The 14101-nt window shown below is 48.5% G+C and overlaps 1 protein-coding gene across 1 annotated transcript in view; it reads right to left on the reverse strand.

The window, feature by feature from the left end:
* Spen (spen family transcriptional repressor) overlaps nt 1-11696 on the reverse strand; it is a 69063-nt gene extending 57367 nt beyond the window's left edge. The window contains exon 1 of the mRNA XM_028754030.1: nt 11581-11696. Coding sequence (XP_028609863.1) covers nt 11581-11663 — 83 coding nt within the window. The 5' untranslated portion in view covers nt 11664-11696. The remainder of the gene's footprint in view (nt 1-11580) is intronic.
* Nucleotides 11697-14101: the final 2405 nt, after the last annotated feature.

Consider the following 14101-nt stretch of genomic DNA (forward strand, 5'->3'; position numbering starts at 1 on the left):
TCATTTGCATGACCCTCCCACTTCTCAGTCATTTGCATGACCCTCCCACTTCTCAGGCCAATCAATCCTCCCGGAGTCATTCTTGGGACAAGACAACAGAGCTGCCCCTAATGAGAATCATAGAGTCAAGTTACAACAGAACTGCACCTACTAAAGAAACTAACAGAGTCACCTTCTCCACCCAACACTGCTTGGCAGCAGCTGGAGAACGCTGTCTGAGGACTGGGAGCAGTAATTCAGTGACAGAGTGCTTGCCTAGTGTGCCCAAGGCCCTAGGTTCAAAACTCAGCGCACACAAGCACACGAACGCACGCACGAGTGCGGGCACACACACACACAGAGACACTCAGTATTAAACAGCACAGCCTTACCTCTCTAACTTCTAGCATCCTGGAAGCTAACGTAGGAGAATCGAATCAACACCATGATCATGCTATATGGCAAGACCCTCTCAACACAAAACAAAACGCCAAAAAGATTCACATCTATTATCCCAAGACTGTAGTGAAAACATTGGTTTCTTTTAAAAAACAGATAAGAATATGCTTTTAACCCTAGGTGTGGGGATATGGGGCTGCTTACGACTGTCCACAGCAGCTGACTATGATTTGCCTCGTGCTCTAGCAGGGTTGTGATTTTGCCAGTTGCATACAGTTTCTGCAACTGTGTGATGCTGAGAATTCTGGGGACTTTTTCAGAGAGTATTTATAAACACTAGGCCCTGAGAGAGTTGGTGGGTTGTTAGATGGTTGAGTAGTCCAGTGCAAAGAAGAAATTAGCTATCCTGACATCAAGGATCAAACTTCCCCCCCAAGAAACTTGAAGGCCCTCATCAGCAGGAAGTAGTCCACTGTCCCTTTCCCCTCTATCCTTCTTTCTCTCTTATCTAGTGTCAGGAGGTTAAAAGGGTGGGAAAGGGGCGAAAAAAAGAACCCACGAAGTAGCCCAAGTCCAGCTACACAAAACTCAAAAGGTATGTGGAGGAAGGCCAGCCATTCCATCCTTGGCTACATAAAGTTTAAGCTTGTCTAGGCTACATGAGAACCTATCTCAGACCAAACAGGGGTGTGCGGGATCCTTTTGTGTGCCAAAACAAAAGTTTTTTGTTTTTTATTTGATTGCTGTTGCTTAATTGTTTGAGACAAGATCTTCTAAAGTCGGCCAGTTGGCTTCCGACAGTGACTCTCCTCCCTCAGCTTCCTGAGTGCTTGGTGTGCTGACGGAAGCCCACCAATCCCTGCAAGGCTTCACTTTACAAACAAGAGTCTGAGGCTGGAGAGGCTCAGTGGCTCAGAGCATTTGGTATTCTTGCAGAAAACCAGATTTTGGTTCCCAGTACTCACAAGGTGGGCCACAACCATTTGTAACTCCAGTTCCAGGGAACCTGATGCCTCGTCTGATTCTGACCCTGATAGGCACCAGGTACACACCTGGTACACATACATACATACATGCAGGCAAAACACTCATACACATAAAATACAAAAATTTTAAAAATTTAAAGAAAGAAAGGAAGGTAGGCAGGCAGGCCCAGGCAGGCAAACATTACCTCACTAGATGTCAACTGACACACTTTTTGAAACCAGGCACACCTGAAAGGCATTCTCTACTTCAAGTTTATCTGACTACAGTAGTAATCCGCTATGATAATGGCCAACTGTTTGTTTCACGGTGATGTTTTAAAAATGTAATGTGCAATTCATTTATATATGAAATTGATTTATAAAATTTAATTTCTAAAGATGGTTTAAAACTCAAAATCAGACAGACAGTAGTGATACTCACCCTTTTAATCTCTGCACTTAGGAGGGAGAGGCAAGGGAATCTCTAAATCTGAAGCCAGCCTGGTCTAGACAGAGAAATCCCTGACTCGAAAAATAACAACAACAAAACTCCTCAAAATCCCTAAATCCAGCAAAACTGTCCACCAAGAAGCCCTAGCTCTTTTTCTTGGTTTGGGGGTAGTGAGTCAGATCCAGCTATAGAGAGCCCTGGTGTCCCTGAAGTCACCAAGCTGGCCTTTTATTGTGGCATCTGGCAAAGCAAAGCAAACCCACCCACCAGGCTGTAGTGCATACAACCTTGGGGGAAGTGGCAAAGGCTGACTATAATGCAAAGTCCCTATATCTACAGAAAAAGTGACAGCCTGTTTCATCCCCCACGGAAGAAAAGAAGTAAAGGGAAAGACGAACTGAATCAACCCACAAGGATGGACAAGGTCTGGGGACCAGAGCTCAGGCAGGGATGGAGCACCACCCTGTATATGAAGCTCTGGGTTTAATCACCAACAGGGAAGGGAAACACTGTTCACACGGGGCTACTGAGCTAGCTCAACAGGAAAAAGCAGTCGCTCAGTTCCCAGCACCCATGAGAAGGCTGACAACTCAGGCCTGTAACTCCAGTTCCCATGGACCTGACGCCCCCTTCTGGCCTCTTTAGGCACCTGTACTACAGCGCCATTGATTCTTTCTTAAGGCATGAGAGCTTTTGAACTGGTGTTTGAAAACAAGCAAGAATTAGTCACTCTGGTGTAATTATAATAATAGTGCTGTGGTATCTTTAAATAGTCTTCCATTCTGGAAGGACTGGAATACTAATGGATAAAATGAGACATCTGAGATCTGGTTCAGAATAACAGTTATACAGAGCTGGAGAGAGGACTTCATGATCAGGAGCAAAACACTGCCTGGCATGGTAGCCCATGTCTTCACTCCTAGCATTTGGGAGGCAGAGGCAGGTGACTTCTGAGGGAGAAAAGGCTGGCCCATGCAGTGGGTGCCAGGCCAGCCAGAGCTACACTGTGTAGCCCTGCCTCAAAAACCAAATCAAAACAAAAAGAGAATAGATTGTTCTTGCATAGAGAACTGGGAGTTCAAGTCCCAGCACTCAACTCTAGGGGATCTGACAACCCTTATGACCTTGACACACACACACTGATGATGATGATGGTGATGGTGATGGTGATGGTGATGATGATGGTGGTGGTGAAGCAACAAACCAACACTGTGAGGCTTATGTCGGGGAAACAGGTATACTGGTAATACAGAAAAAGCAGCCCCAAGCCAGGCATGATGGCTTACACCTATAATCCCAGCAGTACTCAGGGAGGCAGACAGAAAAACTGTTCCAAATAAAGAATGAGTCCTTTGGAATGCAGCAGTTAAGAGAAGCTGCTGCTTTCTAGAGGACCTGGGTTCGGTTCCCAGCACCTACCTGTAACTCCAGTTCCAGGGATCCAATGACCTCTTCTGGCCTTTGTGGGCACCAGGCATGCATATAGCACATATACACACATGCAGACAAAATCATGCAAAAAGTAAAACAAATACATCTTCTTTAAAAGTGGCATCTCTTTTGGGGTTCGTGCCTTTAATCCTAGCATCCAAGGCAGAGGCAACTGGATCTCTATGAGTTCTAGGCTAGCCTGATCTGCGGAGTGAGGCCCTGTCTCTGAGGGAAGGGGGGTGATTTAGAAAGGAAAGGAGAAAGAGTTCACGTTCAACTGCACAGTGAACTCTGAGCCACTAGTGGCTACAACGAAACCCCACTGACAGAAAAGACAAAGGAGGCCAAGGGAAAACAGATTCAAGTTGCACCAGGGTCTCTGCCGTTCAGAGCTCTGCATGCTCAACGTTAAATTTCAGGAAACCATTTTCCCAAGTCCACATTAAAGACTGCTTCTTTCCTTATTCAGTGTAAGGCTACTTCACTGTAACAAATCCTGAAGCCTGTTCACAGCGTGATGTAAGAAAGTTGGTAAATGGGTTATCTGACTAGAGGGAGAAAAACCACACCGCAGACTGATGCGCTGTTTAGGCTCAAACCCAGGGCGCGAGCAGAGACAAGACCCTGAGTTTGAGAGTGAGTTGGTGGTGAGTCTGTTCACACCCTGGAGGCAACGCCTCTGACAGAGGAGGAAAGGGCCAGACCAGCAAAGCCACTCCCAATGCCACCTCCTTTTCTGTGCCAGTCTCACCATGTTGGATTCCAAAAACTAGCTAAACGCCACCAGGGCCATTGTCCTCACAAGTGGCAGGAGTGGGCAGCAGAGCACCCGGGAGCTGAGTTACAGAGGACAGAAACTACTGAACAAAGATGTGTGTAAGGACAAGAGTCGAGGCTCTCACTGTTTTAGAAGACACGGAAAAGGAGATTAAAAACCTCATCATCCCTTGAGACAACTTAGTGGGTAAAGGGGTTTGCTGTGGGAAACTTGGGGATTTGAGTTTGATCCCTGGATCAACCCCCAAAAGTTGTCCTCTGACCTACATACTACACATACATACATACACACACACACCCGACACCACGCACGCTCAGGCCTGTACTCAGACATACCATAAACCTACAAAATATTGACAGTAATACTAATAACTGATAATAGACTAAAAATTCTCATTAGCTGAACAGGGCAACTTGGTGTAAAGTTATATGGTTACAGGCGCAATGACTCTGAGAAAAGGCGCTTGCTACACGACCTGAGTTCAATTCCCACGGTAAGAGGAAAGAACTGCAAGCCGTCCTGACCAACTGTGGCACATCCTGGCACATCCGCTGTGAGTTCATATGAGCAAACACAAATGTAAATTAAGACACAGCAGCATTGCCAGGCGGTGGTGGCGCACGCCTTTAATCCCAGCACTTGGGAGGCAGAGGCAGGTAGATTTCTGAGTTCGAGGCCAGCCGGGTCTACAGAGTGAGTTCCAGGACAGCCAGGGCTACAAAGAGGAAACCCTGTCTCGAAAAACAAAACAAAACAAAAAAAAGGAGGAGCAGCTAACCACCACCTATAGAAGGGAGGCCTCTCTTCACAGTCCACCCAGAGCTCCCATTGATCCTCCTGCCTCAGCCTCCTGAGGAAGGCAGTCGCAGTGGCAGGGAGCATAGGGAGAGTTGTCGCCAGTGCTAAGGCTGCCAAGTGGAGAATGATAAAGACTGTGCCAGGACAATTCTAGGAAATCCCCCACAAAAATACCTGTCAGATACCAGGGGGAGAACAGCAACCTAGCTAGGCAGACTTTGTTTTCTTTGTTTTGAGCCAAGGTCTCTCTATACAGACTTGCAACTACATAGAGGTCCTGGAACTCACTCTGTAGACCAGGCTGGCCTCAAACTCAAGAGATCCACTTGCCTCTGCCTCCCTAGTGCTGGGATCACAGTCCTGTGTGTGTCACCATGGCTGCTGTATCCTGGCTGCATGAGAGCAAGCATCACCCAGTACTAACTTCCCATCTGTAACTCCAGCTCCAGGGAACTTGATGTTCCCTTCTGACCTCTTCAGGCAACACACACACACACACACACACACACACACACACACACACACACTCACTCACAGATGTAATAAAAAATAAACCTAAAAAAAACAAACAAACAAACAAAAAACCAGTGATGAACCAGGTACACTATAAAATAAACAAGTCAAGGACCAGAGAAACTGAGTTACCGGGAAGAAGGGAGAATCTGTGTTCTTTCAAACTCCAAAGTGCAGGACAGACTAGAGACAGAGCTCAGAGATTAGGGTGCTAGGAGGGAGGTGTACTGCTCCAAACGTAAGGAGACTAGAGTCCAGACAGCTAAAAGGAGTAGGTCATACTAGGTCTGGATGGAAGGAAAGAGCACAGGAGGGGCATGTTTGCACATACCTACAATCTCAGTACTTAGGAGGCTGGGGCTGGCGCTCAAAGCCAACAAGACTACAGTGAGGCAGACAGGCCTTTTTTACTCAGGCATTGTCTCAGAACGGTCTAACTTCCTGCAATATGAAAACATACAAGCTGGAACACTGTAATCCCAACACTCAGAAGGGAGGCTGGGGAAAGGGTCTCCATTCAAACCCAGCCTGGTTCCACACACACAGTGAGACTCTCAAAAACAAGCATATTTTGCTGTACTTAAACATGAGTTTTCTACACTTAAAGTCCTAACTGATCGAATCCAGACTCACAAGTCAGAAATGCAGCTCTATGTTAACAGACTGCTTGCCTGCCGTGCATGAAGCCCTAGGTGTTATGTCCACCACGCAAACCCAGCCTCATAGCAAGTCAGGATCCCAGCTCTCAGGCAGTAGAGGCTGAAAGATCAAGAATTCTAGCAAATTAAGGCTAGACTAAGATTGCGAAGAGCCTGTTTCAAAAACAAAAAGCAATCCAGCATCATGGCTTGATCCCAGGCATTTGTGAGAGAAAGGCAAGAGGGGAATCCCTCTGCCTTCAAGGCCAAGCTTCATCTAGCTATTGAGTGCCAGGGTCACCCTAGGGTACAGTAAAGAGACCCTGTCTTTAAAAAAAAAAAAAGCAAACAAACAAAATAATTCACTGAACTTCTTAGGATTTTAGTCAGTCTATTGTAGATTAGACACACACCCTCCTTTTTAAAAAAAAAAAAAAAAAAAGACAGAGTCTCACTATGCAGCAGCCCTGGCTAGCCTGGGGCTCACAGAGACCTGCCTGCCTCTGCAGATATCTGGGACTAAAGTAAAGTAGTTCAGCGCCACACCCAGCCCTGACACTCTTAATTTCTAACTTAGTGGACAGGGACACGCGGGAGAACGATCTAAAATATTCAAGGCTTACTTCCATACACTGTAAACCAGCTATACATCACTCATAAATAAATCCCAGGCTGGGAGAGGAGAAATGGCTCGGCACTGGCTGCTCCTCCAAAGGCCTGGATTTCAGCTCCCAGCACCCACACGGTGGCTCGCAGTTATCTGTAACGCCAATCTCAGGGGTCTGCACTCTCTTCGGGCCTCCATGTGCACCCGATATAAAGGTGGTACAGACAAAACACCCCCGCACACTCAGAAAAGTAAAATAAAAATCATTCCAGGGCCAACTTTAATAGTTCAACTTTTGTTACCATACAAGTCTGTCTCCTAGTTCATTCTAAACACTGGAATGGCTGACTATAGCTCAGACCAGTGCCGCTTCTGGTTTACTAGAGAGGATCCAACAGCAGAAACTTGCCATGAGCGAGACTTTAGGCTCCGTCCTCAGCTGAAATAAAGAGGGGGAGTAGAAATAATAGAAAGGAAATACATATAATCTCTGACTGGATGTTCAGTGTCTTCATGAAATAGTTTAAAAACGTAATGAAGAGTAAAGGATCAGGCCTGCAGTCCAGAACCTGGCATTCAGAGAGAGAAACCAACTTGGGGCTATAAAGTCAACCCATGACTACTGTGACAGCCTGGTATAAAGTCTAAAAAATGAAAATTAAAAAAGTAAAAACTGCCGGGCAGTGGTGGCGCACGCCTTTAATCCCAGCACTTGGGAGGCAGAGGCAGGCAGATTTCTGAGTTCGAGGCCAGCCTGGTCTACAGAGTGAGTTCCAGGACAGCCAGGGCTACAAAGAGAAACCCTGTCTCGAAAAACCAAAAAAAAAAAAAAGTAAAAACTTAGAGGTGGAAGCAACTCAGAAAAGCAGAAAAGCTGGCTGCCTTTGCATATGTCTGTCTTTCTTTCTTTTTTCTTTTTTTTTTTTTATTGTTTTTTCGAAACAGGGTTTCTCTATGTAACCCTGTAGACCAGGCTGGCCTTGAACTCAAGAGTCCTCCTGCCTCTGCCTCCCAAGGGCTGGGATAAAGGCGTGCGCCACCACATGCTTCATCACTCTATCTTTATAGCATTCTACATAAAAATTTTCAAGGCTTCAGTGTTAATGGGGCTAAAAATATCTCCTAAACCCAGCCTGAAACCTCTTCCTAAGCATACTAAACAGTAGAATCCCAAGCAAGCCGGAGGCGGAAACAAAGATGGCTAGGAAGGTCCTTTCTCCAAGACGGCCGGCCCCTGTGACTTCCCACAGTCTGCCACATACATTTTCTTTTTCTTTTTTCTTTCTTTTTTTTTTTTTGGTTTTTTTGAGATAGGGTTTCTCTGTGTAGTCCTGGCTGTCCTGGAACTCACTCTGTAGACCAGGCTGGCCTCGAACTCAGAAATCCGCCTGCCTCTGCCTCCCAAGTGCTGGGATTAAAGGCGTGCACCACCACCGCCCAGCTACATTTCTTTTTTCAAGAAATAAAATACATTTTAAGCATTCTATATTAATTTTAACACTATTTCAAAATGACTGAATTTTCCTGATTTTAAAATATGCAAAAAAATCTATCATTAAAATAGATACTCAGAATCACAGTATTCAAAACTAGAGGTAACTTCATAGAAACCATCTGGGCTCAAATAAAGAAAGGATATGGCAGTGACGTCCTCTAAACATACCCTCAGAGAGAGCGTAAGGATGAAGAAGCTGTGGTATTATCTGACTTTCGTGACCATAAAGATACCTAGATAGATGTAATAGCTTTTAACTGGAAAACCACTGTGCTAAAACAAATAATTTTTTTTCAAAGAAACCTTGTCTCGATAAAAAGGATTTTTAACCAGTTTCATTCTTAAACAATTTTTTAAAAAGACTTCCCCTAGACAACTACTACATGATATTTACCCTATCTGCAAAGTACCAGTGATGGGTGGTCAAGGGAACCGCAATGTGCACCGTACTAAACCCTGAAGGTAAGGCAGGAAGAAGGTCAGGCTTTGAGGGATTCTATTCGTCTGTTAACTCTAGCCCTGGCAAGCACCTCGCTTTACCAGACAGCAACCAATTGTTGTGTGATGCCCCCTCCAACCCTTCAGCTCTGCTACCATACAAAGGAAAGAAAGGACTTTCTCCATTGTGGCCCTGTAATGGATCTTTGTTAACTAAAACCCTATTCAGAAGCAGTCACTTAATTTTCTTAATTCAGCATATGGAAAGCTGTAAAGAAAGGGAACACAGTAGACTTATTATATGCAAGAAGGTACAGCCAATTTTTAAAAATACTCTATGTTCTCAGCCGGCCTTTCTTCGGCACTGGGGGGTGGGGGGGAATCAACACCCTTCCTCCATCTGCTGTGCAGTGAAAGCACTGGTCAAAACCCCAGTGAGCAAGCAGGGAGGGAGGGAGGGAGGGAGGGAGGGAGGGAGGGAGGGAGGGAGGGAGACCTTTATCTCTGCCTCCACAGCTGTCTGATTCAGCCTCCACAGTTTTTCTGTTGTCCTTTTAATCCAAATACCTGCTGCAAAAGCCTAACCACTGTTAAAAGAACACTCGTCTTTGAAGCGTTTTATGTAATGTATTCCCAGTGTACACCTCTTAATCCTGTAGAACAGTTATTAGTTAATGTTGTAATCAACTGGGGAAAAGGGTAGGAAAAGGCACTCGGGCTCGGTTTAACATGGGCATCTCGTAGTTCTTCTCATTTTGAAGTCTACAGGGCAGAGGTTGAACGACATTAAGTTTTCTTATCATTTTAGTGCCTTTTCATGCTTTTTGTTTAAATGACTCAAATTCTATTTTCCTTCCAAGTAGCGATCACATATTTAACGAAACACATTCCACTCTATGGAGAAAGAAAGGGATATATACTTAGCTCCACAACTGGATGGGCAAAAGCTTTTTTTTTTTTTGTAGGCAGAAAGATAAGCAACAAACCAGAAACAGAGAGCACGACAAGGAGGGGGGGTTGTGGCATGAGAACTGGGAATTCCAGGGTCAAAGGTGAAGGGGAGATTACTTTGTTACCTTCTCATGCGCCCGTTAAAGGTGTACTAACTAAATAAAATCCGTTCGTCTCAAAGTGAAATCTGTCGTTTTTACGACACAGGAGTTTTGGGGACACACACGTCTGCAGAGGCTTCAAATAATCTTTTCACCAAGAACATCTGCTTTTGCTCTTCAACAGATAAAACGCTACTGTAAACGCGGGGTCAGCAATGTGCGGTGAGCCTTCGGCTAGCGCCGCGTTCCTCGGGCTCCCCAGACAGCCCTCCTGCGCGCCTCCTCCCTCCCTCTCCTGCATTCTGAGCGGCTCCGCAGATTCCCACATAAAGTGGGTCCTGGCCGCCATCTTAGAGAGTCATTCACACCAGCCGGACCGCGGCACCAGGCTTCCAAGCCTCGCAGGACTGCCCCCAACCTCTTCCCTCGCTGCTCTCCCTCTCCTTCGTCTTGCACAGGGGGGTCAAACTCCAGGTCTGAGGCAAGCAGTGCCTCTGAAATCTGCATAAGGTGAAATGTCAAGTCTGACCACCCAACACTGGAGCAAAGCGAATGAGCCAATGCACGTGTTTGCACGTCGGTGCGTATCAATTTCCCATGCAGAGACAGACCCACAGAGGACCCACCAGTAATTAAAGGGGGCACAGCGCTGAGGGTTTCCACTCCAAGACCTAAGAAAGCTGAGTGCTTTCTCCTCAACGCTCAGGATGTGCTACTAGGGGGCAGGGACCCAGGCTGAGGGAGGGGTGGAGCAGCACCGGCAGAGAAAGTTCCCATCTGCTGGTGCTCCAGCTGCTGCAGTCCCCTTTCATTCCCGGGCACCCTGGCCAACTCGTCTCCGGACCTCCCCTTCTCCTGTGTCTCAGGCACAACGTAGTAAACACCCGGCGTCCCAGGCAGCGCGCACCTCCCCCAGGCCTGCGGAGGACATCCCGGCAGGTTATGAATGGCCTCACTATGCCCAGCTCCTTTTCACACGCGGGCCCGCGCACACGCGCGCCCCAGAGGCGAAGATTTAATACCCCGGTAACAGCAACGGCCAACAGAATCAATGGCTCTCCATCCGAGAGAAAGAAAGGCGCTCACGCTTCCCAGGCCTCACCAAAGAGGTTCCAGACTGGGGGACACAACCCATTTTCCCAGGTTGACTTTAATGAGGACGTTCGTTCTCCTAATTATATTCCCTGCACCTACTGTATAGTGGGAATTCAGAGTACGCCCAACTTGGATCCTTCCAGGGTATTGGATAACAGGAGAAATGAATTTCCACAGGCGATCGCAGATTTGCTATGTTCTTTCTCAATGTGCGAAAGTATGAATAAATTCTCATTGTAAGTGGGGTTGCATGCTGAGGCCTCTACCAGTTACGGGACACGCGTTTCTGGGAGCACATAAGCGCTAAAGGCTACCAACGCGTATGAAAAGCAACATTTATTTTTATTTTCCACAAGCAAAAAGTACTTAGAGAAACCGAAAAGTCACACCTAACCGCGAAAGATTTGCACTTTTTGGCTACTTCACTAACGAATTCGGAGGTGAAGGATCTATTGTAAAAACCGCTCGGTCACCAGCGCGGCGCGGGAATGCATCCACAGCGCCTTGGCGTTCGCGCTCCCTTCTCCGCGAGCTCCGGGACACGGGCAGCCCATCTAGCCGCCGCCGAGCGCCAGGCAGCCCTCTCCGCCCAGCGGCGCAGACAGCAAAAGCATCTGCCGCTGCACGAATCTTCGGAGAGCGGCCCCTGCTCCGGGTGCCTGCCACCTCTCGGTGCCGCACGATGCCAGACGCGGCTGCCGCGTCCCCACAGCCCCGGCTCTGCCGGCGCCCGGGGCCCCGGCCGGCCGCGCTGAACTGCGAGGCGGCGCGCAAAGAGGCGATCCCGCAGCCCCCAGCTCTCCGGCTCCCTCGGTGGCCGCACAGCAGCCGCCCGCCCAGAGCGCCGGAGCCAGCCGCGCGTCGCCGCTCTGCCGGTGGCCAGCAACGGGCCGGAGAGGCGCCCGAGGTGCCAGCGCGGCCCCGGGCCTCGTGTCACTCACCGTTTGAAATGCTCGATGATCTTCTCTTCCCGCACGTTCTCCGGTAAGTTTCCCACCCAGAGGTGCCTGGTTTCCCGGACCATGCTGGGCGGTGTGCCGGCGACCGCGGTGGCTGGCTCCCCCTCGCCGGCTTCGTACGAGGCCGTCAGCGCAGGGAGGCGGGCGCCGGGGCGGCGGCGGCGGCGGCTGCGGCGGTGGCGTCGGCAGCGGCGGCGGCTCCTCCGGCTCCCCCCGGTGCAGAGACCATCCCTCTCCCCCAGGTTCTGACTCTCGGGCCTCGCAGCTCCGCTCTGCCGCCACCAAACACCCGAAGCCGACCCTCGCGCTCCGGCGGCGCATGCGCGCGGGCGGCGGCGGGCGGGGGAGCGGGAGGAGGGGCGAGCGAGACCCGGGCGGCCGCGACTACGACGGAGCCGGCGCTGAGGCTGCCGGACGCTTCCCACCGGCGCGCGCGGCCCGCCTCCCGCCGCCTGGCCGCCGCCCCCTGGCCGCGGGCGCGCGCGCGTCCTCCCGCCCCCGACGCCGAGTTCCTCCCAGCTGGCGCGCAGGCGCGCGGAGCCCCGCAGGGGGAGGAATGCGGAGCCGGGAAGCGGCGCCCGCGCAGTCAGCTTAGTGCGCAGGCGCGACAGAGGGCGGGAGGCAGGCCGCCGGAGGCGTCGGGGGGAGGATGGGGCCGCTTGTCCCCGCCGTCAGGCGTTGCTGTGGGGAAACACAAGAGAATCCTGTTAGTTTCGAGGCCAAGCGGTTTCTAGAGGCCAAAGTCCCTACGCCTGTCCGCCTGACGGCCCGCCCCTGACCGTTTCCGGACGCCTAGATTCCCCGCCTGCTTGGGAAAGTGGTCGGGACCAGGCCGCCCTTTTCACCGCCCAGACAAGGGACCAACGCCGCAGAGAAACCCATCCCTCCCAAGAATCATTGGCTTGTAACATTAGGCAACTTTTTATATAGGAGCTTGCGAAACTTTCTGCAAGATGTCTTTCTTTGCTCATGGTTACGGTACACAAGAATTTAGAGCTCAAAGGATACAAACATTTCATAGTGTTCCCCCCCAGAAGGTTTGGAATAGTTTGTTTTTTAACACAAGAATTTAGAGCTCAAAGGATACAAACATTTCATAGTGTTTCCCTCAGAAGGTTTAGAATAGTTTGTTTCTTAAACAGAGAGGATTAGACCTCCGGCCCTTCCAGACTTTAGAAGCTTGCAGTTGACCTTTTATATAAGGCCAGCTTACAGAAAGATAAAACCGCAAAAGGCAACGGTAGAGTAAAAGGAAAAAGAAAATGTAGCTCATTAAAACCGTCAGCAACTCATACTTTACTTTTTCCTACACAAAAATAAAATGGTGATTTAGGTACAGCCTAAAATTTTTGATTCGTAGTGTCCTTAGGTACTACAAAGTGCGCAGTACACACAAATTAGGGTCCTAACTAAGGACCTCGCACACGACTAACAAGGCGCGTTAATAGATCACTGAGCTACATTCCCAGTTCTTCGTAGTGTTTTATTTGTTTAGCTTAGTTTGGAAGGGTCCTCCAGAGCCACCGTTTACGTTTTTTGAGAAAGGGTCTCATGTAGCTCAGGCTAGTCTCAAACTTCTAATTCTGTGCCCACCTCCCAGGACTGAGACTGTCCTGGGCTACCACACTGCTGCACCAACTGAACAGGCAGTATTTTGAATTGGAAAAAATCATAAACAATAATAATAGCAATAATATCTGGGGTCACATAATTTTTTCTTTTGTTCCATCAAAGGTAAACGTACTAGGGTTTTTTGTTTTTTTACTACTTGGTCACTTCAGTCTGCCATGTAGCCGAAGATGTGTATATATGTGTATATACATATCTGTCTGTGTGTTATAGTATATGTTGGTTTACTTGAGTGTTTTGGCTGCATGTATGTTATCATGTATGTGCCTGCTGCCCATGAAGTTCAGAAGAGGGAACCAGTGAAGCTAGAGTTAGGGGTGGTTATGAGCATCCCATGGGTGCTAGCAACCAGTCCCAGATCCCCTGCCAGAGGTACCGTGTCCTTAAGCATTAAGATCTCCTCCCACCCACTTGTTTTTCCTCTTTGAGACTGGGTCTCACTATGTAGGCAATTGTAAGGCAATCTTCTTGCCTCAGCCCGTTAAGACTAGAGTTTTAAAAAAATACTTCATTTTATGTGAATTGCCATTTTGCCTGCATGTGTCTGTACGAGGGGATCAGATCCCCTGGAACTAGAGTTATAGATGGTTGTGAACTGCCATGTAAATGCTGGGAATTGAACTCAGAATCTCTGGAAGAGCAGCCAGTGCTCTCAATTCCTAAGCCATCACTCCAGTCCCAAAACTAGATGATTTTTATTTTTCAAAATGTCCTTCTCCTAGATTAGCTGGAGGGTTTGTTATAGTTTGATACAGCCCTGGTGGCAGGGCCCATAATCCCAGCACTCAGGGGGCAGAGGCAGGACTATCTTTGTGAGCTCCAGGACAGTCATAACTACATAGAGACACCCTGTCTTTAAAATAAAATAAAAAAA

The sequence above is a fragment of the Grammomys surdaster genome, unplaced genomic scaffold, assembly GCF_004785775.1.
Source record: "Grammomys surdaster isolate TR1022 unplaced genomic scaffold, NIH_TR_1.0 125977, whole genome shotgun sequence".
NCBI lineage: Eukaryota > Metazoa > Chordata > Mammalia > Rodentia > Muridae > Grammomys > Grammomys surdaster.